Source organism: Etheostoma spectabile, chromosome 10, assembly GCF_008692095.1.
Source record: "Etheostoma spectabile isolate EspeVRDwgs_2016 chromosome 10, UIUC_Espe_1.0, whole genome shotgun sequence".
NCBI lineage: Eukaryota > Metazoa > Chordata > Actinopteri > Perciformes > Percidae > Etheostoma > Etheostoma spectabile.
Genome location: NC_045742.1, coordinates 11,467,512 through 11,491,105, shown reverse-complemented (window position 1 = coordinate 11,491,105; position 23,594 = coordinate 11,467,512). Strand labels below are relative to the sequence as shown.

At 43.5% G+C, this 23,594-nt stretch overlaps 1 protein-coding gene and 1 long non-coding RNA gene across 6 annotated transcripts in view; one reads left to right on the top strand and one right to left on the bottom strand.

Moving 5' to 3' along the window:
* The window catches only part of LOC116696765 (uncharacterized), a 19,753-nt gene extending 6,099 nt beyond the window's left edge, over nt 1-13,654 (top strand). The window contains exons 2-3 of the long non-coding RNA XR_004333821.1: nt 2,945-2,948; nt 13,643-13,654. This is a non-coding gene — a long non-coding RNA (uncharacterized LOC116696765). The remainder of the gene's footprint in view (nt 1-2,944; nt 2,949-13,642) is intronic.
* The window catches only part of diaph2 (diaphanous-related formin 2), a 411,623-nt gene that overhangs the window by 255,885 nt on the left and 132,144 nt on the right, over nt 1-23,594 (bottom strand). For 4 of the 5 annotated variants that reach the window (XM_032527793.1, XM_032527796.1, XM_032527797.1 and 1 more), the window contains exons 13-18: nt 22,961-23,073; nt 19,605-19,721; nt 7,381-7,499; nt 5,358-5,422; nt 4,423-4,527; nt 858-920 (exon numbers count right to left, since the gene is read on the bottom strand). In XM_032527793.1, the coding sequence (XP_032383684.1) occupies nt 858-920; nt 4,423-4,527; nt 5,358-5,422; nt 7,381-7,499; nt 19,605-19,721; nt 22,961-23,073 (582 nt within the window). The remainder of the gene's footprint in view (nt 1-857; nt 921-4,422; nt 4,528-5,357; nt 5,423-7,380; nt 7,500-19,604; nt 19,722-22,960; nt 23,074-23,594) is intronic. The other variant, XM_032527795.1, reaches the window with a different exon arrangement.

The following is a 23,594-nucleotide window of genomic DNA, read 5'->3' as shown; positions in this document are numbered from 1 at the left end:
ACACACACACACACACACCTATCTATAGAGACATATATAAATTAAATTTTCCTATGCTATGTATTGATTTCTAATATTTCTATTATTAAAATTAGCATGTCTAGCATTACTTTCCCAAAGATCAATCTATCTATCTATTTAAATATTTTTTCTTCGCCAGCTTGTAAAGGTCTCTTTGATGCTTTTTGGCTGATGTTCCTTTAGCAGAGCCCATCTGGAGCTCTGTGTATAGCAGAAAACTGGGCTAATATGAAATCTAACCTATCCAATTTGAATTTATAGTCTTCTGGACTCAATTGGGAGGCCAGCATGGCAGGTAATTAACTCTGAATGCTATGTGATTAAATCTATGCCCCAATCTCATCTCTGATAGAGGAATTTAATCACAAAGTGTTTACTTATGAAAACTGCATTAAACAAGCAGGAATTGTGTTGCTAAAAACTGCAGCTAACTAAACAGTTAATTATTCTAGCTACAATATAATAATAATAAAATAATATAGATTGCAACTGCTATATCATTTATCTTAATAGAATGTAGTTATTTGAAGAATTTTCTGTTTTTGTAGATTAGTAATTTCAAGAGACAAAGCATTCCATCAAGAATTATATCAATTCTTTGTACATTTTGTAAAAGCGCATTTCAGTTTGAGATTGTGTTTTCTTGCAAATGAAGATTAGAGGCCATGTATGTCAGTTTAAATATATTCAAATATAAATTATAATTACAGATGATTCAAAACAAGGCTTTAAAATTTAAAGCACCACAATCCCATGCATTGAATATATAACCTGGATTTCCAGGTGATTAAATGTGTGATTATGGCACGGGCTGCACATGCAAAGAGGACACCCACCTTGGCATCAGATTCCCTGATGAGTCTCTGAGCCTCTTTGAGCTTGTCTTTTTCAATAGTTAACTGTGCAGATACAACACACACACACACACACACACACACACACACACACACACACACAACACACACACCACCATGGAACAAAACAAAAACACACACACACACACCCCATGGGAACACAACAAACAGACACAGAGGGCAACAGAGAGGCCCACATGAGGCCGGGTTAGTAGAAAGAGAAGAGAAGAAACACTAGTACACTAGAAAAGTAGTACACAAAACAGAAAAGCCAGAAAAAGAGACAAGCAGGGGAAAGAGGATGTCCCTTACACATTTAATGACAAATACAGTATTATATTCCCATTTTGTCTGAATAAGCTATTTGATGTGCAAACGGCACAGTGTACTTTTACACCTAAAACAAGATGTAATCTACCTTCAAAAGAACATCAGTGTAGAGCACTGACTGCAGCATGAAAGGAACAAGGCACAGCATCGATGACAGTTGGTGCACCTTCAAAACCCTTCTTTCATTCCCCATTTTTTTTTTTGGCATTACAAAATACATTTCAACTTAACACACTTAGATGTGTGATGGGCATTGATTTCACTCTGCAGTCTTCGTTTTAGAAATGTACCCATTTTGCTTTGATATTTCACTCTGTGCGACCTTGCTAAAGTAAAGATGGTAACGTATTCCACAGCAACAGAAATGTAATCTCTTTATGGAGTCCTACAGAACAACTCTTACTATGGACCGTAAATAACTAAATATTTAATGTCTGTAATGGAAAGGAGATGGGAACTTTTAGTAGGGGGAATTAAAAAAGACTTTCAATTTGAAAGAATTTTAGAAAATGGTGGTTAAGGGCAATATTTAAAGCAAAGAGTTTTGTTCTATCTTTCATCCTTAGGGATTAAAAATTAGAAGCTTTGAGATATCTCAGTTTTAACTTTAACCTAAAAGGTTTTCAGCAGGTATAGAACAGTATCTCTTGCTTTCTGAGAAGTCCAGCTCTTTTAACCCACATTTTCTGAAGAATTGTTAATATAAGGATGCATACAGTATATAATATATTTGAATAACAGTGAATTTGAACGTACATTTTTGGCTGAACATCTGAATTGGCTCTAGCACCTAACAGCAAATCACACGTAATAGTTACTACATTGTGAGTTTTGCTGTCATTATCAGTTGAGTCAAATTCTGTAATCAGCCAGGGCGGAAGGCAGCCTGGCAGGAAAAGAGAGAGAAAGTGGTCCACTACACCTCCAGCTCCTCTTGGGGCCAAGCTGGGTCAGCTACAAGACAGCCAGGTTGTTAAAACCTATTAATGGGATGGCGCAGAGTGCTCCAATGTACCACTGCAGTGCTACATTATTCATCACACCCTGAGCCAATTCTGAATTCCTTCCCTTTTTTTTGCCTTGAATGGTTTCAAGTAAAGGTTTGGGGAAGGGTGGAGGATTTCTTCTTGTTGTGATTCCTGTGTCCTCTGTTGATGTTTACAGGCAGAACCTCCACTCAACTCAATTGGGGGATAATCAAACAGACAAACAGGCTGCTTGTTACTATTCCAAGGTTCCCAGACAAAGACTCTCATTAAAGGGGTTGGTTCACAAACAAGGTGAAGAGAGGCGACTCAGGCATGCATGTGTTTTAATGTCTGACAAGAATTCTGTCTCTTGGAGATGAAAGGTTAGAGTTAGCTCCCACTTCATTCATATTCAGCAAAACAACAGTAAAAGCACAGCAGCTTTAATGGACAAACGTGTGTCCTCACGCCGATTTAAAGGTTCTGTGCTCTCACAATTAATGGCCTTCTACAACACTGTGTCGAACGGGAATTAGGTTGCAAAACACACTCTTTCTGCCTAGTCTGCCTGAAGTAGCAGAATCATGACTGTCTGAGAGGATGACACTTGTTTTCTTTATTTCTTGAGATAGCAAATGAATGGTCTATGCGCCTAACACCTGCCTAAAATTAAAAAAAACAGAACTTGCATGAAATAGATTTTTTTTCTTTGTTAAGTGTAGTCCTTAAAGCTCCTAAATCAACTCTAATTCAACTAAATTAATATGTGAGGCCAGTTGAAAATCAACTGCACTTTCCCAGTTAAATAGATTGACATTCAAAGTAGGTAAGTAGGTTTATGTTCTGTCAAAATAAATAGGGGATATTCTAAAGTGCTTATGGCCACATTAATACAGTTTGTGCCAAACTAATTACATGTCTCCCTGCTGAGGTTAATGGCTGTTGATGTACAGCTCTCCTGCAGTAGTGGCTCTTTGAAGGAGCATTCAGACAAACAGTGGAAGAGAGGGCTTGAATCCCTGAGGCTTCTCTGCTCTACACTAACTGTTAATGCACCTCAGTCAGTCAGTCAGTCTTCAAAAGACAGAGGCCTGCCAGGGGAGGGTGAGGGGAAGGTGTGTTATAGGGAAGAACTTGGAAACACAACATTAAAAGCCCCAGCAAGGGAAAGAGGGCAAGCAAAGGTAACACAGCGTGATGCATTCATTTCTGGCAGAAGGTGGAAGACGGAAAGAGCAAGGGAGAAAAAGGGGTGAGCAGACGGAGCAGGTGGAGAGGAGCTTTAGATTCTGATGGTCTCGTTAAAATAGGCGGGCATTAATCAGGAACAGAGTGAGTGATGAACCAGTTTAGGTAACAATGCAGGTAACAAGAAATGACACAGCATTCATGCATTTAAAGTGCTGGAGTGAGAGCTACACATATTAAGTTCTAAGGAGGATGTGAGTTTGGCCAGGACAATGGCCAAAGCTTGTAGTACATAGCAGCATGTTAGGGAACATAAGGATGATTGCTAGAAGAATGAAGTAACAGTATGTTACAAGTGGGAAAACTTATTCAGGTACAGTTTATCAGAGAGGGAGTGTAAACCTAAGCAACCAGAGATGAATGTTTAAAAGAAAAAAAAGCAATCTCTGGTATAAATGTGGCTATACCATCTTTCATTGCCGGCTTATATTAAATTGCCTAAGCAGGAAGGCAAACTGCCCTTTTGTCCCAAGGAAGCACTAAAGTATTTGAAATTGGGTTAAGGGGGAAATAGTAGTCATTTTCTGTACTCAAAACGGACAGTTTTGCCTGTGAAGAAATGATGTAGAGACCTAGAAAAGAAATGCAATCCATCTCTGTGATGATAGAATTACATAGGAAAAGCTTCAATAGAGCAATGAAGCCCATATAAAGAGCTACAACTTAAGAAGGAGATTGACCCTTTATTAAATCAAATGTTCTTGCATGGACGATAACTCCCACTCACAGCAGCAGCACATCTGTAAGTGAGGTGGAAAGGTATCCTTCTGACCAAATCAGCCATTTTTCTAGAAGAGGCATTACTTCTTGTTGCTATGCATTGGATTTTTTTATTCTGTATTAGATTGTATTGAATGCTTTTGGATTAAAAAAAAAAAAAGATTAAAATGGCTTCTGGAGTTTTTACTTTCTTCTTTTTCGGAAAACAAAGAATATAAAAGATCTTCGGGGGAATGTAACACTGTTTCGCAGAGTAGTGGGATTTCACTCTATGGATTTACCTGGGACTCCAGGGCCTTGATCTTCCCCTCCAACTCTTTGATTCTCTCTTCCTTCTTTTGAGACTCGGCCTGGGCCTCCTGCCGTGCACTGAACTCCTCATCAAACTGCAAGAAAAGAGATACAAGTATGTCTATGTGCACATAACAAACACATGTACACTGATGGAAACACACACACACACACACACACACACACACACACACACACACACACACACACACACACACACACACACAGGTTGGTGAGCGACACACTGTCTCCATTGAATAGCCACAGGGCACACCAAAAGACACCAAAACACGCTGTCTTACACTACTCTCTGGCCAATTTCTATTCATAGCTCTCATGGCCCTAGAGCCCTGTTGTCCTTTTTCTTTGTTTCCTGGCATGGCTTTCATGTATGTTGATGGATCGACCTTTGCAGAAACAGAGCCATGTCGCTACAATAATTTCACTGGCCCAGCAGGGTGCGCGGTGGGCTGGTGGGAAAGGACTCTTAAGAAAATAACAACCAGGACCCCCTTGGTGTCGCCAGGCAGTGGTAGCAAGGCTCCTTAAGATACATTTAAATATGATACAAAATATGCTGCATGTTAAATTGCCAGTTATGTTTTTTTCTCTCAAAAAAAAAAAATAGCAATGCAATTAATACATTTACATTAAATGGAAATGTGAGATAAAAAAAGAAACCCTTAGGAATATTAAGGGTTGGCACATAACTTAACTCTGCCCCGGCACTGTGCACAAATAAGTATACATCAGAACATCGGCATTGATTCTTGTAATGCCGATACGGATCATGTAGCGTCACACCCAGGTATTGATCAGGGCATGGAAAATCAATAGCTTGTCTGGGAGCTCTGAGGAAGGAAAAAACATTCCTGATAGGAGCCGGCCAACCAAAGGGGGCTGTTGGGAGTGATTAATGCCTCACCTTTTTGGAGTACTCCGCAGCCTTCTGCTCACTCTCTTCCACTTTGGCTTTATCCACACACTGATCTGCAAGACAACAGAGCCACAGTCACGAGATGCTTCAAAGGTGCAATGTGCCGCATTAGCTTCTTGAGTGGGATTTTCAATTAGACATGGGTCTTGTTGGTTTTCAAAGTACTATATTAGAGCTTATTTCATTGAAAATGATTTTGTAAAAGGTTTGTGAGATGTTTACAACTTATGGTCTTAAAAAATGCTAGAGATCATAGGTGCATTTTACGACACCTAAAATGCAACTTTTGTTTTGAGAAAAAAATAAAACAGCACTTTTCTTTGGTGGACATAATGGTTGTGATGAAATGCAAAACTCATTTAGTGATAAAAATAACTGAAAAAAGTAAATGTTCTCTGGGGAAAAAATAAGTATAACATGAGAAGCTTAGGAGACTGCTGCAATGACTGTGTTGTGAAAAAGGGACAACAAGGGAAAAGGTGTTTTATTGATATGATCAATAGCTGCCTCTCACACTGTGAGATCAGTTATAGCAAGCAACTCTTGGCTCATGCAGATGGTTTTCCCTCCTCTTCTCTTCCTTTATACTGACAAAAAGTGTCCTTAAATAGTTGAACTAACAACCTTAAACTATGAGCTCATACTTGTTACTTAAGGGTGTGTCTTGAACAAGATAAAAATCAGTCAGAGTTTAAAGTACAGAACTAAATCAGTGTTTTTGACCATTTTACTTAGTTTTCCAAAAGTTTAGTGTGTCTAGTATATTTTCAAATCATGTTGATGAATCATCTGAATGAGAGTGTATGTGCAAGTTTTAAGTGTAAATTATTGTTAGATCACACATCACGCAACACATTTTCAGTCTAAAAAGTAATTCATATGAAACAGCACTCTAATGTGAATGTGAAAAAAGCAAACAACAGAAAAGATGAATAAAAAGTGTTGGAAGGCACCTTTCGATAAGCCATGGCATCTGCAACAAAACACATCCTTGAAAGTATTTTGTCAACTGATTAAATCTAAGTAAAGTGAGTGACAAAACGTATTCAATGCTGCGTCAGTCCTCTGTGGATAGCTTTAGAAACTTTTAATGACCCTTTGTTAGCAAGTCACAGAACTGTTAGTGACACAACAGAGCAACACAAAGTGGTGTTATTTATTTATTTTCACCATTTGAAAGAAAATCTCCATTAGTGCATTAATGCTGTGCAAATAGATGTTTGCACTGCATAAAAGGTAACTGAGGAAAACTATATTTAAAGTAGTCAATGTTGCATGGACCGCTACAGGAAATCATTCCTACCACAGGCAATAACACTCTTTAACATGTCATCACTGGGTGCTAGGTGAGACTTTTAGACACCACAATATTGCACTAAGGGCAACCTGCACAATTGGTTCATTTACATTTTAGCATACATTTAGCATATTATTTAAGCAGTTGCACATTTTGTTTTCCCATCCTGTATATTTGTAAATATTTGTTCTTATAATTTGTTCTTATATTTTATTCCTATTATTATTATTTCATGTATACTGTATGTATGTATATTTTTTTGTTGTGTGACTAATGTAAGTGTGCTGCTGTAACACCGTAATTTCCCATTTTTTGGGATCAATAAATATCTATCTATCTATCTATCTATCTATCTATCTATCTATCTATCTATCTAAAGTAATTCTGAACTAGCTGATCTCATTTCCACCAGATATAAAGTATTATTTATCAATAATTAGCTGACCCCATCTTATATGTCAAGCCACTGTGCTTGTCGGAAGAATCTCAGGGGGACGTGGGAGAATAATGAGATTTACTGCTAGGTATGAAAACATTTACAAGTAACATTTTTTCATCAGTGATATGCCACCTGCTGCAAATAGTGTAACACACAAAAAAAGATCTTTCAGGATCTGAACTAAGTCTTAAAGACTTTCATTACACATTGTAAACTTTTGCCAACAAATATGTTAAATTAATGAGTGAAGATATGTGAAGCAATTCATAAAGTACCAATCAGATGAGTGAAGTCCACGTCCAATCTTTTACTGTAGCCAAAGTCAGGGTCCATTCCACTGCGATGCAGGACCACCTGAGACACGCATTCTTCTATCACCTTGTAATACTGAGGCCTGAGGGGTCATGAAACATAAAGCAGAACAATTAGACAAGCCACAATTAAATATGAGTGACACAAACTCTACAAGGCTAATTAACCACAAATGATTCCCTTATCCAAGCTAGAGGTCACAAAATGTCATGTCAAAAAGGGTGCTGCTGGAGAAAATAGGCACCCCATTAAATTTGATCACTTGCTTCACCTCGATCATGAAATTAGCAGATTAATGGACACACAGAACCCAGGTCTGTGTTAGTCTGTCCATTTCAAGGTGACAGACGGTAGCCAAGGCTACGCTTGCCCTCTTGCCTAATTTGCAATCATCTTTGCCAATTAGAGCAACCATAAAAACTGAAATGTAAATCTAATCAGTGTAATGTGTGTAATTGAAAGCACAATGACCGGGAAAACATGTCAGCCAGTTAGGAGTGTGACTGAGTGCTTGGTGTTGTCGAGCAGGGTGTGTGAATCAGCCTAAGAGTCCTTTTCCGCCACACAGGTTGGTATGTGACCTTTTCTCAGTAACATTATCAACTTTAATTGCAAGTGACATTTACCAAATACAATGGCTGCTTAAACTGAGCTCCGAACTGAGAAATAATTATTTTCTAAGCATGACATTGACCATAAGTTGATGGTTAAAAATCGCAAAAGAAAAGACTTTCCATCTATTATAAATTGGAAGTTCAGATTTGAATTGAGGTTTTAGATCTAGAAAATTAAACCTTAATGATGGTCACAACATAATACATAATGCCCTAATACAATTTTAAAAGAGCAATGCCCTAAACCTAGAACAACAGCAATCCCAAGTGAAAAATCCATCTGCAAGTGGATGTGACTTACTTACTAACCACAATTTTGGTACAGCGGTATAAAATCTGGAATTGGGGTGGAGTGGGATGAGTATTACTAATAGGAGAACACAGTATCAGCAGCTGGAGAAAGGACAGTCTTCTGATTCGATGACCACATAAACTCCTTCCATCTCATTTTCAAATAAACAATTTTCTAATGGTCACAGATTAGAGTCTATATTCTTCTATGACTCCCAAAGCACAATTATACAGTACAACACTCCAAATATCCTTCCATTGGCAGCTGATAATGCAGATGTTTTTGTTTATTTTTTAGAGTGGTATCTTTGCAAACTCCTTATTTGGCATATCATATATTACAACATCAGGAAGATGACAAAGGTAACACAAGTTCGACAAATCCCTCTGTGACGACTTGAATGCCCTTTTAGCTTCTTGAGATTGTTCAGTAGATTTCTGTGATAATAATTGAAATACGGGGATGTAGAGAAGATTTTATGATAACTTTGATGCTGATAAAGAACTCAAGGTCTGATCAAAGCCTGCCCGTCTGATGGTTCTGCATGAAGGGAAGGAGCACTAATGTTAGAAAAACGTAATAACTGATTTGAGCGGCAGCGCTGAGAACAAAGTGTCAGATGTTATTTTGTGTACCTAAAAAAACACATCTATCTAAGTATGTGTTGAAAGGAAAAGGAATGTGATAAACAGCAACTTATAATCAAAACTAAATGTAATGAAGTTTAATTCCAAGACTTATACTTATAATTCAAAGGGTATGTTCTGTTGGTACCTTGTGGGTGGACAGGCCATATCACGTTATGAACAGAAATATGAAAGAACACAGAATTCTGAGCCAAAGCAAATAAGAATAATTCAGCATTTAGGTGCACTGTTTTGAAAGCATGAAATGCCATACATTAAGCTTGAGCTGGTGGATTCGCCCACTCATGATTGGAACCCGCTAGTGAAAGCTCACACATCGCCCTGCGTGGCTTAAGCACTGTGGCACTCGGCTTACAACTGTCACCAATGTACACCACATTATTATCTCAATAAGCCGCCGTATTTTCCCTTCGTCCTCCATCCTCTGCCACCACCAAGCAGATAGAGGCTGGGTGGAGATAACTGGAGACAGAGAGAGTGACCTAGAACTGTCAGGCCCCTCCACAGTGGGCAGGGCTGGGCTCCAGAAACTAGCGTATGTCCCGTGCATCATTTCCCACCTCTTCTTTTACTTTGGCACCTTCATTTCTTTCAATGATAGCTTGCAGTTCAGCACAGCCCCAGCCACTTGATCCAGCTCTGCTCCAAATAACCAATATAATCCCCATATCACTAGACTCCAAAAGAGCAGATCTGCTCTATATTTACTGGGTGGGTTTGATGTGCTCCCATTCATTAGGTCTGCAGTGAGAGATTAATTATCAAAAATAAACCATGCCCTGGAGGGGAGCACAACAACTAATGTTGTGTTAAGAGGAATGACAGTAGACAGAGCACTTTGCCTGCTGTAGACCTTCTTATTATTAGAACAATACACATTATTGTATTGTTCAATTAATTATCATTTAATGTAGATCGTTACTTGACATATGAATCAAGGTACCAAGTATGCTATTGATTCCAATGAAACAATGATTAAAAAAACAACATCATCCTTTACTTTCGTAAAATATTACAAGCACTGATGCATTCCTTTGATCACAAAGCCAAAGTCTGTCACATGTTAACGTACATAACCTAAAGGCTCTGACACACCAACCTGACGGCCGACCTTTGGCATAAAAGGCGGTGGGACTGAGTTGGTCAAAAAAGTGCCTCAGAACACACCGAAGCGACACGCACTTGAGCGTACGTTCTGCGTGTGCGCGAGACGAAAGACGTCTCCATAACAACGGCGCTAATGTGTATTGTTGCCCAAAAAATGAAAACCGGCAGCTGATTGGACACGTCACGTGTGTCTGGTTTCTACGGAATTTCAAAGCCAGACCGTCATGGCAACTCCTTCTGAATACGATCTCATATTTTACAAAAATGGTTAATCAAAACGCGTTTCTAAAAACATTTTAAGCAAGAAATAGGCCATGCAGTTGCTGAATCTGTCTTAATTTCAGATCGAAAGAACAAAAGTCAGTTTAAAAGATTTTCGTCAGATTTATAGAGGCATTTGTCATGCTCATCCCGCTCGTAATTTCTGGGTTACCACTCCACCAATCAGATTGGTCTTTGAGTTTGATTCCCCGCCTTCCAATTGAACATGTCAAATCAACCCAAATGAAGGGCGACGGCTCCTCCGACTGACGACGGCACGGAACACACCAAACAGACTCGAGTCACTGACATCGCCAGACGGCCTCGCCAGACGGCCGATAACCGACTGCACCTTTAAATAATTTAAACTAGAGTCATGCATTGCTATCACACATTATCTATTTGCCTATTTTTCTTTTTGTTCCAAGCTGACGGAATATTATACGTATACTATACTACTACCCAATTATGACAACAACATAAAAATGGTGTTAACTTCAAAGGTGAATGCTGAAAAAAGATAGATAGCATCTATTGGAAATATCTGCATGTACTGTAGTACTGCATCTTCCATCATCCTAAATAACACAGCAGTGATGTATGGGGAATGAAAAGCTTCAGTCAGAATGAATTCCTGCCGTTATTGTCTGTGTGTGTACGTGTGTTTGTCCTTGCATTTGTGATGGATTTTTTTCCCAAAAAATATTATCTTTAAAAAGACCATCAGTTTTTGTTTTGTTTTTATGAGCGCTGGCCCTGATCCTTTCTTATTGCTGGCTCACAGAGGGGTAGATGGACATTGGAGCTGCGGTGAACGTGGCTGTAACAGCTGGTTAATGTGAAATCTATTTCTCACATCCTATGAATAGATGTGGAATACATTATTCATAACTCCAAGGGAAACGCAACTTGTCTAGGGTAAATTTGTCTTCTTCCTTGCATCCTCCCTCCGTCTTCTTTTTTTGTCTTATTTCTGCAAAAAGGTCTGACAAAACAATGAATGAATCAGTGTCACTCAATTTAAGCCAGTTTCTCTGATGTTGCTCACTGAGGTAGTGCAACACATGAAACCTTCCAACTGTCCTTTTAAATAATACCATAGGGTCGAGTCTTACTTTTTTAAATTCTTGTCTTAGTTTAGGTTCAGTCCCAGCTGCCTTTAATATACTGTGGTCATAGAGTAGCCTCATTTTGACCCCACAGTGTTGTCCAATTTTAGACCAGTCTCTCATTTGCCTTTTCTTTCAAAGGTTTTGGAAAGTGTTTTTTGTATACAGTTACAATACTTTTTTACAACAGCACACTGTGTTTGAAAACATCCAATCTGGTTTCAGATCACATCACAGCACTGAGTCTGCACAGTTGAGAGTACACAATGATATTGCTTTGTCTGGAGATGCCGGGAATCCTGCTGTATTGGTGCTTTTGGACCTCACAACGGCTTTTGAGGCAGTGGTCCTTCTCTAGTGCCTTGAGCATTGTATAGGCATATGAGGCTGAGCACTTGAAGTGTTCATAGTATGGTAATTTTCAGGTTCATAATTTTATTTAGAGGTAGCCAGAAGCAGAGTATGAGGGCATGCCATGCCAGCAGCTAGGCAAAAATGTGCAAAGTGACGCACATTTGTCACGGAAGTAAAGGCTGGACTACAATAGAGCTCTTTGGAGGAGTTTGTGAACAGTGTTTTCTGTTGGAGATGGTAAGTCTTTTTGGGATTTCCAAAATGCATTATATGAGCACTTTAAATGGTTTAGCTCATGCAGTATTTGGCAAATAGGAGCTTCTCTGTCATGATTGGTGACTTCTCCTCGTCACCTGCTCCTCTATCTTGCAGGGTACCTCAGCGTTCAATTCTTAGCACCATCCTGTTTTCCTTGCATATGTTGCCTTTAGGGGCTATGATAGGCAAGCACAACCTGTCATATCATTGTTATGAAGATGATTTACAAATTGATTTGCCTATGAAACCTAATGACAATGTTGCACTAAACTCCCTGCTTAGTTGTATATGTTCTATTTCGTATAGGCTTCGCCCTCTAAGGGCTACGCTATTGGGTTTATCCCTGCGCTCATGCGCAGTCTGAAGATTTCTTTCCCGCCCTAGCTCCAGCGCAGGCCTCAACGCTCCGCATTTACTGCTATATACAGAGGCGAACCCGTTGTCGACCCCACTTTTTCTTCAACTTCACAGTATGAAGTCAGCTCAAGACCTTCCGCCGTGCCCGTGTCTGCCCCTCCTGCCGGACCGGCTACATCCCTCCGCCGGACTCCACCCCGTTGCGAGGCCTGCCTGGGTGCCGTTCCAGGCCGGCCAGGCTCCACCCCCACGCCTCCTGCCAGTTTTGCGCCCGCCTGTCTTCTAAAGAGCTAACTCGACGGGCGAAGCTTTTCTGGTTTGCCAGCTAGCGGGCGGAGACGGCAGCGGGGCAGACAGACAGGAATCCGGCGCACCTTGGCGCGCTGGCCGGCGTTTTCGACGAGCATGAGTCCGCTGACTCCGCTCTCTCTGACAGCGCCTCCATCACTGGTTTCCCCTCCTCCCCTGGGAGGGTCCCCCTCCTCCCCTTGGGGGGATTGGGCCTCGAGACGGCGATTGATGCTTTCCCCTTGGAGCTCTCTCCGTCTCCCACGCCTGGGGCACCGCACCGCGGCCTTCCCTTTGCCCCACCCGCTCCAGCCTCCACCGCTAAGGCTCTCTTCGCCGACCTGCCGGAGATCATAAGGAAGCGGCGGAGCTGAGAGGCATAGCGCTCCCAGCGGAGCTGCCAGCCCCGCTCGCGGCCTTTTGAGCGTTGATTTATGCCCAAGGAGCCGCCCTCTTCACGGGCCCCACTCTGGCCGCGCTTCGCGGAGCTTCGGCCATTTGTGGAGGACTTTCCCCAGCCGGGAAACTGAAGGCTCCCGTCTCTCGCTATGCCCCGTTTACTCGGGTTCAGGGCGATACGGACGCAGGTTTTCCTTCAGTCCCTCCCCTGGAGGGGAGCCTGGCGTCCATTTTGCTCCGAAGCTACTTTCTTCGGCCACCGGAAGCCCACGCCCCCTCCCCAGGATCAAGTGTGCGCTCAAGTCACTGACCGGGCCCACCAAGTGCCGCCCAGGGGCTGGCGGCACAAACAACAGCCCTTACTGGCCTCCGCCGTCTCCGCGATGGCCACTACTCCCGGCGCCCTCCCCCGGAGCTTGCCACGGAGATTGGTAAGGCTATACCGCCATCCTTACCCGACCACGGCGTCCACGGTGGCGCTGTCCAGGGTGATGGCTTGCAGCTGTGGCCCAGCGAAACATCTGGCTCCACAGTCTCAGCTGCCACGGACATTAGACGCGAGCTTCTGTACGGTCCCATAGCCCCCGATGGACTATTTGGGCCGCGCCTACGACTGCCACTCTCATCTCCATCAAGCGGCGAGGACGCCGAGCGGCTTCGGAGACTCGGCTCGTGAAGGCTCCTCCTCAACAGCACCACCGTCGCCATGACACCGTCACAAGCAAAGCGCCCCGCAGCATCGGCTGCGGCTGCGTCTTCCCAACTTCGGCGTCGGGGCCCCACCCGTCCCCCTCCGCAGCGACGACGATGCCACACGGCCGTCAACCTGCACGAGGCCGAGGACCATGAACGCCCCCACCTGGTCCAACCCCCTCCAGCCACCCAGCAAGCCAGCGGCGGTGGCAATGACGGGACGTGGGGATCACTGTCCCTCTTCACGATAAGTTGGAAACACAACGGCCCTTTTAAGCTACTCCCTCACATCTAAGAGGCTTTTTCCCCTCAGCCGAACAGTCCCTGTTTGCTCTAAACAGGCACTGTTATGACAGTTGTTCCCCACACAGCACACACCAGGCCGTCGCCGCGAGCGGGGCGCCATTGAGTCCCCGCTGCGCAGGCAGCGGAAATGAGCGTCCTCCCACGGTGACGACGACGCTTGTCCACCCACCTCCCCACGGCGATGCGCGGCGGGTCGGTTAACCCAGTGACCGCTCCCCCCGCCCACACGCGGCGCACCGGCCACTGCCCTTTCGAAAAAGCCCTACCATGGGCTGGGCGACGCGATCACTCTTCTCGCCCAGCGGCGATGGGCTCTGCCTCCTGCTTGCCATGTCGGTGAACAACACTCAGACATGTGCTCGCCCCTGTCAGAGTGCAGCGCGCATGTTGGCTTGACACACTGGACCTCGGATGTCAATCTGATAACACGGGTTCCACACCCAGTTCGCCTCCCCCCCGCCCCCTTTCGCGTGTGTTGGAGACGACGGTTTCATCCCTGGCAGAGTCGACGCATGACGTCAGAGTTAGAAGGGTTGCTGGCGAGCGGGACTATTTCCCGCGTCCCTCCAGGGAGGAAAACGAGGGTTTTTACTCTCGCTATTTTCTCACCCCGAAGAAGTCAGGAGGATGCGTCCCATCCTCCGCCTGTCAAAATCAACCGGTTGTCATGGAGCGCCCCTCCACATCTCACCATCAGCACGTGTTGGAATGTGTGCGCCCCAACGAAGGTTTACATCCGTGGATCTGAAGACGCTTACTTTCACATCCAAATCATTCCCAGCACAGGAAATTCCTCGCTTCTCTTCCTTCCAAGGCCCGTTTCCGTTCAACCGGCTGCCGTTCGGATACCACTACCCCCGCCCCCGCACCTTTTCCAAGTGCGGAAACGGCGCTCCAGCCTCTTCGGGAGAGGGGCTCAAGTCCTCTTTACTTGGCCGATCTGCTCATTCTAGCCCCCTCTCTGGAGCGGGCGGCGCTGCACACTATGGAGGTTCTGCAGCACCTACTACAAACGCTGGGTTTGCCATAAATGGAAGAAGAGCGCCCCGTCCCCGCACATCGATAGTTTATCTGGGCGTAGACATGAGCTCGATCAGCATGAGCCGGCTGTCAGCACCCGAGCAGAAGCCCGACTTCTCTTGTTGTCCCGCTTCAGGCCGAGCGCGACAGTGTCAGTGGCTGCAGTTATGCGGCTCTTGGGCATGATGTCCGCGCACACACGGTGGTCCCCCTGGGGTCTCCTCCACATGAGGAAAGTCCAGAGGTGGTTTCACCGCCAGCGGCTCGATCCCATTCCCACAAATGGCGAATGCGCCCATCCCTCATTCCCTCCATCAGACTTGGCATACTGGGGAGTCCCCAAAACCCGGTCTTCCGGGGTTCCCCTGGCAGAGTGACGCATATGTGACGGTGTACACAGACGCGTCCCTCACTGGCGGGGGGGGAATGTACGAGTCACGGTGTGGAGGGGCCGGCCTCCTCCCCCTCCCCTCACATAAACGCCTGGGCTGTCCACGGTTGTTGAGGTGTTGAAACACTTTACACCAGTGGTGACGGGGAGCATGTTGTAGTAAGGACGGAACACTCACGGCGGGCGGCATTCATAACCGCCAGGGCGGCATACGCTCAGCCCGGCTGTTAGAAATAGCCAGACGCCTCCTGCTGTGGCGCACAGCCACCTGCTGTCTCTCAAAGCAGTAATCCCCGGGATTTTGAACCGGCAGCCGACTTGATGTCGAGGGGGCCCTCCACAACGAGTGGAGATTGAATCCCACTATCGTTCAAACGTTATGGAGCAGGTTCGGGAACGGGAGGTGGATCTGTTCGCTTCACGAGAGAACACACAGTGCCCACTGTGGTTCTCCTTGACCGCGCGGGACAACCCCTCCCCTCGGCGTAGACGCCTTCTCCCACAAACCCTGGCCCAAAACCTCCTATATGCTTTCCCCCGGTCCCCCTGATCCCTCGCCTCCTGGACGCGTCCAGGAGGAGATCTGTAATTGTTCTGGTGGCACCGGAGCGCACGAGCGCGTCCTGGTTCCCACCCTCGTTCAGCGTGGTGGTCTCCCCCCTGGCAGATTCCGTGGCGGAGAGAAGCACTATCGCAGCTGAACGGTGCGATCTGTCATCCCCCAGTGATAAATCAGAGGCTGTGGGGGCGGGTTGCTGAGCGGGAACGCTTACAGAGTAGTCTTGCCCCCCGCCGTGGTACGCACTATCCAGGGCTCCGAGCCCCTCTACCATAGCAGGCTACGCAGGCGCGGTCTCCTTCCAGCGCTGGTGCACAGAGAGGGACGCAGACCCCACATCGTGTCCCCTACCTCTCGTCTGACGTACCTCACAACTCTGGTGATAATGATTTGGCTCCATCTACAGTCAAAGCATACCAGCACCCATCCTCATCCTGTCACGAAGGTTTCGGTGGAGGGACAGTTTTTGCCATCCCTGGTTTCCTGAAGGGGGTTAGGCGTCAAAAACCGCTGGTTCGCCCCCTCGCCCCCCAATGGACCTAGCTCTGGTGCTCCGGCTCTGGGAAGCCCCCCTTGGAGCCCTTGGCACAGGCTCGCTCAGAATGCTGTCGCTTAAGACAGCACTTCTCCTTGCCCTAACGTCGGCCAAAAGAGTGAGTGATTATGTGCACTGTCAGTTTCTCCTCCTGCCTCTCCATTAGAGGGGACGGGAGCGCAGCCACTTACAGCCAAACCCTCCTTCACACCGAGACTTTAACTAGTTCTTTTCGGTCAAGGGTGTTTTCCCTCGAGGGTTTTTTCCCCCACCTCACGCTAACGGTGCGGAGGAGGCTTCCCACCGGTTGTGTCCGTGCGCGCTCTGTCACAATACATTACGCACGGCAAATATCAGGAAACTCAGCAGCTGTTTGTGCATTATGAGACACTCCCAAGGATCAGCCCTCTCAAAACAGCGTCTGTCTCACTGGCTGTGCGAGGCTATTACCCAGGCTTATAGCCGGAAGGAAAGAGCCCCCCCAAGACATTCGGGCCACTCTACGAGGGCTCGGTCGGCGTTCTGCGGCTCTATTAAAAGGCATGGCAGTAGCCGACATTCTCGGCAGCCTCCTGGGCTTCCCCGTGCCCCTTCATCCGCTTTTATCTGCGAGATGTCTGATCTTCCATGTCTCATGCGGTTTTGTCCACAGTCAGTGACGCGTAATGCCGCGCTGAATGTGCAAAAAAAAAAAAAAAAAAAAAAAAAAAGCGGATGCCTGATTGTTGCCAATTTCCTTCACACCTAGTGCTGAATGACCCTGCTCTGCTGTCTCACCTCTCGTACCTGGGTATTTCTTGTGAGACACAGTTTTTATCTCATACATGTCATAATCATGTTGCATGCACGGAGTTATCATGTCTCTCCGTTGCATGCGCGACGGATCAATCACGCTTAACCCCCATTAATCTTGTACTACTGCATCATTGCGGGCCACATGAACCTTTCCGGCCACGCCATTGGCAGGGCAGGCTTTGTCAGAAGAATGGCTCTGACTAGCCCTGTACATTTTGCTGGGGCAATGTGGTGTATGTTCGGCTTGTGGACCTTGTGCCGCAGGTGGCATTGACTACATCAGCTTCGCCCTAACCCAATAGCGTAGCCCTTAGAGGGCGAAGCCTATACAAATAAACGTTAGTTACTTGGTAACTCCAGATTCTATTAGATGGCGTAGCCCTCTAAGGTCCGGCCACCTGCTCCTAGAACATTAGTTGAGAAAAAAGCTGATGTTTTGGGAGTCAACAACGGGTCCGCTCTGTATATATGCAGTAAATGCGACATAGTTGAGGCCTGCCTGCGCTCTAGGGCGGAAAGAAAATCTTCACGACTGCCATGCGCGAGGTAAACCAATGCGAGCCCCTTAGAGGGCTACGCCTATACTAATAGAATCTGGAGTTACCAAAGTAACTAACGGTATTGATGATATGATATTAAGTTGATGTTAAGTTGTGGCTTTCACATAACTTTCTTTAAATGAAGATATAACTAAGTGTATTATCTTCAGTACTTTATGCATGTCAAACAGTTTGGGAGCTCTGGCTTTATACACTAAGCCAACTGTCAGAAGTTTGGGGGTGACATTTGTTTGCGGCATGAAACTTGACAAGCAGATCAGCAATGTTGTTAGAATGAGCTTTTTCCAGCTGTGTCTCCTGCTAAAGTTAAGCCCTTCCCTAACAGGCACGATCTAGAAAAGGAGATTCATGCCTTTATTAGTTGAAGGTTGGATTACTGTAATGCTCTTTATGTTGGTCTAAATCAAACTGCCATCTTGCGCCTTTAACTTGTGCAAAATGCTGCTGCTTGCTTTTTAACAAATACATCTAGACGTGCACACATCACTCCCATTCTCTATGCCCTACATTGGCTCCCTGTGCGTTTAAGAATCAATTTAAAGATTTTATTGTTTGCTTTCAACGCCTTAACTGGTCTGGTCCTAGAGTTTTTGTCTAGACAGCAATAACAAGTCATTGCTGTCTTCAACTTAACTGGTTTTAGAAGTCCCAAGGTCAAGGTACTATGGGCTTTCGCTGTTGCTGCCCCGAGTTACCCACCGACATTCACATTGTTACAGATGTAGTTCTTTTTGGATCCAAACTCAAAACTTATTTATTTAGAATGGCGTTTTGTGCGTAGTAGTGGTGTGACAATTTCCTTCTCCTCATCCAGTTTCTATGTAACCTTTTCCGATTTTACTGTTTTTTAGGATTCATTATTTGTATTGTTATGTTTTTTTATTTTGGTTCTTGATGTAAAGCACTTTGGATACCTTCTGGTTGCTGTAAAGTGCTCTATAAAAACAATTGATTGGATTTGATAGATTGACTGATTGATTGAATTTAGAGGAATGACATCCTTCCTGCTCAATGAATGGCATATTTGCTATTTAAAGCCAGTTGAAAGCTAACCCAAGAGTTTATTTCGTGATTCTAAAAGACAGATTATTGTTTCTACTCTAATTATTTGCCACCTAAACTACATTGTTTTATATATGCTTGCATGGTGGGGTTTAAGCATTCTGTTTTGCATTTTATTTTAACCATATTTTAATATTTTATTATGTGCATGTATCAGTTTTAAATTTAAGTCTGTGTTCTATGCTTTATCAAACTGCAAGACCACTTTTTCCACTCAGATAATTGACTTAAAATTTGAAGACAACAGTTCTAGGTAAATGACAAAAGTGACAGTAATATAAAGGTAATTCAAGTTTCAAACATCAATAGGTCTCTTACGTTTGGGAGGAAAATTGTAAACAACAAATTTAAATCTGTCTTTTACTTCTATGTGTTCAATGACAAATAAACAGACCCACATAGACCACAACTATTTCTTGTAAGAAATAACATAAATATGTTCAGAGTGCTGTATGAGGGGTTTCATATCTACTGTGAAAAACAAAGTAAAAACAAAGCGAAGACTATCCATGCACACTGACATCCAGTAGAGCCTCGTGAGGTCATCAGTCAATAAGTAATAAAGAAGTAGAAATCTTACCTGATGTAATAGTCATTTCTGATGAGCAGAAGGTGCTGAAGGACTGACAGGAAGTAGGTCTCTGAGCCAGTGTCTTTCACCATGTTGGACAGGAGATGGTACACTTCATTCATATCAGTACAAGAGCAAGGTTAAGGAAAACAACTTCATAACAGTTTTAGGCTTGAGGTTTAGGTGAATTCATTAAACTTCTTGTAGGAAAAAACAATTTGAGTTCATTATTCAGGTGCATTCAACTCATTGGAAACATTTATATTTTTTTTGTTCTTGTTTTGTTTGTAACTACTCATTTATTTCCCCTCCTCACCTCAGGTTTTCTGATAGGCATTATTGTGCAAAAGCATATGGAGATGCGATTACTCTTATCCATTGACTTTCTGGGGAGCTAAAACAGTGTAAACAGCTAACTTGAGGAGGGAGACTGGTAATGAGGAATGCTCCCTGCGGTTTACTTGGCACTACAAACCTTTCAAAAGAGAGGAAGTGATTACATGGTAAACTCACTGGTTTGATTTGAATGTTTGAGGCCGGAATGATGAGGTGCCAATCAACTGCAGGGCAAAAATACGGTTAGACTCTCAGATTGAAACTGACATGCACTCAGGAGCCAAAATTCATGTTATTAAATTGCATAAGGTATTACGTACGTGTCCTATGTTTGCTTTCCCCAAGAGGAAGTAGTGATGACTTTGACATGTAACTATTTTTTTCAATTCTTCCATATTCAAATATCATATACTATATACAGTGTATGTATTGATTATTTGCTGAGTATTTGTTTAAAAGAAAAGTGATTATTAAAAAATAAAATGTTTGATACTGAAATTACCAAATCCCTATATGACCTACAGTAATGTATATAATGTATATAAGATAAGCATGTACATTTGAACAAATTTTTAAATATTCAATCCCTACCGTATGTTAATGGTTGTTTAGTAATAAAAGTTTAATTTAAAAAGGATTGATTTGTGTATCTAAAACTTCTATTGTGTTCTAAAAGTGTAGCTCCAAGAAGCAAAGTACCCATGAAAATGAATGACTTGGAGCCTATTTAATTTGTTTGCTTGAGAATGGAGGATTTCCCCGTGGAGACTCATCTTGTTTGAAAAAGTGAAATAAGCCTCTCAGATATGTGCACACATGCAGAAAAAAAGAAAACTTAAGAGCCAGTACCCTGTTAAGCGTGCAGTGTGGAAAGCCTGATTGCCATTATAACATGAAGTGCAGATTTTAACAATGTGTGATAACATATTAGCATAGTTCCACATACTGACTGCAAAGCAATGAAATGAATGCAGTTTGTGGTGATTTCACTCCCCTTTCTGCTTTGATACAGACAATATCAAATATGAAGACAAATTAAGACCAAACAGACCACCAAAGCAACAGTTATATTTCTACTTCTACTAACATGTTATAATAGTTTACAGATACACAATTGCTATCGATCAGAAAAACATGACCAATTAAAGGGGTCAAACTAGCACGTTTTCAAAGGTAAATCTGAAGATCTTGTCAATGCTTTATTTCTTTCCTAATAATGTTTTCCTCAAGAGAGCATCAATTCTTCAGATAATTTATTTCCTCAAAATAAAAAGTACCCAGCACTTAACCGCATTCTCAATTGCCTCCCATGCGATCATCCACACAAGACGATCTGCAGCCACTGCAATGGAGAAGATCAATTCTTTTAAATACTGTTTGACACTTTTCCTATTAATTTCAACAATGTCTGTAATTAAACTCCTATCCCGTATCAATTTGTCTGAGAGAGAGGGATGGGAATACAGGCCCCTCTGCAGTATCATTTCCCTCCCTTGTATTAGCTGAGTATGAAGCCTGGGAGAATTACCAATCCTGTGAGATTCAATTATAGCCTCAACACAGCAGCATTTCAGAGGACATGAGAAGAAGCTCAGGCTGGGAAAGTATCCAACTAGCTTCATCTATCACTAAGCTGCAGACATAAACCTAATGTAGAATGCCAATCTATTCGATGAAACCCCCTTTACGCTCTCTTTCGCACTCTCTGTCTCTCTCTTTACACTCCCTCTCAAAATAATGAATAAACATGAGTGGCAGTCAAGTGTGACGTAGGCCAGTCAGTGGTGGGGTCAATCAATCAGCATTCTGCAGTTTATTCATATTTATTAGTGGCGTAGCGTCACCTCCTTGGCACCTGGACCGGACACAGAGGAGACGAGCCTCTCCAGGTTAATATTTATGAAACTGCTGGGAGAAACCAGACACATAATACAATGCTCAGGAAGTAGAAGTACTACCAGTGAGATATCATGCATATGCGTGTGTGTGTGTGTGTGTGTGTGTGTGTGTGTGTGTGTGTGTGTGTGTGTGTGTGTGTGTGTGTGTGTGTGTGCGCGCACATGCACAAAAAAGGGACAAAGGGTAGCATATGCATTCGAATAACGCTCAGAGCCTGCAGATCAATACCACATTGTCCTTGGAAACAAACATTGGGCCTTCTCATTTGTGAACCTGCTCAAGCACATCATTAATCCAGGTGCTTTTTTTTTTCACTCCATCTTCTCTCCATGCACACACATACACAACCTCCCCCCTTCACCTCCATGTGTCAACAGAAACTGTCACTCATGGCAGCATTTTGTGCCAGTACTAGAACTCTGGGATTTGGTGGAAGAATAAGGTTGTGGGAATGAACATCTGCATAACAATGTCAGCGTCTGGTTTGTCTGCTCACAATGTCAGCCATTCATACATAGCCTGAGAGAAGATTTGTGAATTATTAAAAGGGTCTTCTCTGGGATGCTCAGAGAAGTTTCCAACTCTGGACTAAATTACTGCCCACGTTATCAACTTCTACTCTGCACATTTGGAGTTAAATGGACGTTGACAGAGAACTGGGGAAGAAAATTAACATTTCTAAAATTGAACAAAAAGACAATGAGTGCAAATGCCTGAACAGGAGAAGCATTGTGCATATAATAAAATACAACTCCACATGAACATGATTAAATGTCTACTGTGAATAGTAAATGGTAACAGGAAAGCATGTGTCTGTTTGATATATTCCTCTTGAGTCATACTACAGTCCTACTTGACCCAGTTCCAACAGACAAAGGACAAAACTTAAGGAGGAAAGGAAGAAAAGAGGTGGGAGGTTCAGATGACAGGGTTATTTACCTAGTATACCTGGCCAGAGATTGAGCTGGATATTGTGCTCTGGCTCCTCAAATCCTTCTCTAATGAACCAAGCCATGAGAGGCTTTAGCCTGTAAAGCTTGACCAAGCCCACAATATACACTAATCTCTCGCTTCTAGTTCTGCAGGGTTATTCATCTGTATATTCACACAGAGGAGGACCAAAAGGATATTCCATCTCAGCGCGGATGTCATCAAGGCGATGGGAGAGTTCAATAGAGTCCTCCTCCTTGTTCTCGTTGAACACCTTCAGTTGGATGTCTAGCTCCTCTGTCTCTTTCAGCTCCTAAAATGAGTTAGACATGCAGCACATAGCTGAAAATATGCAGTTTTACAAAAGGTAATCTTGCAATGTAGATTATGATAAACAGTCGTAGTACCTGCAAGTAACAACTTAGATATAGCTTTGGACAATGTATTACACCAGTATTTGTATTGTTAAATCTTGTTGAAACTGTTATGTGTCACTGTTAATCAGGCCTATTGTAAAACACTGTAATACTAGAATGTTAAGTTTTCCTGTTCTAGCTGTACAGAGAACTGTGAAATGAGACACCCTGAACCCTTTCACTAGGTATTCCAGACAGTACCTATTCCTGCACACCTGTTCATGCCACAAGGGGCTACGGCAGTGCTCTTTACCACTTCTCTATGAATCACCGGCAGTAGAGTTTACAGACGGAGACAGGGCCAAATGTAACCCAATTTCTGCAGGTATCAATCACCTTGCACTGTTTTTTTGGTGCACCATCTGTCTTGAGCAACACTGGTTCGGAGGGAGGTGCACAATGCCACAAAACAAAGGGG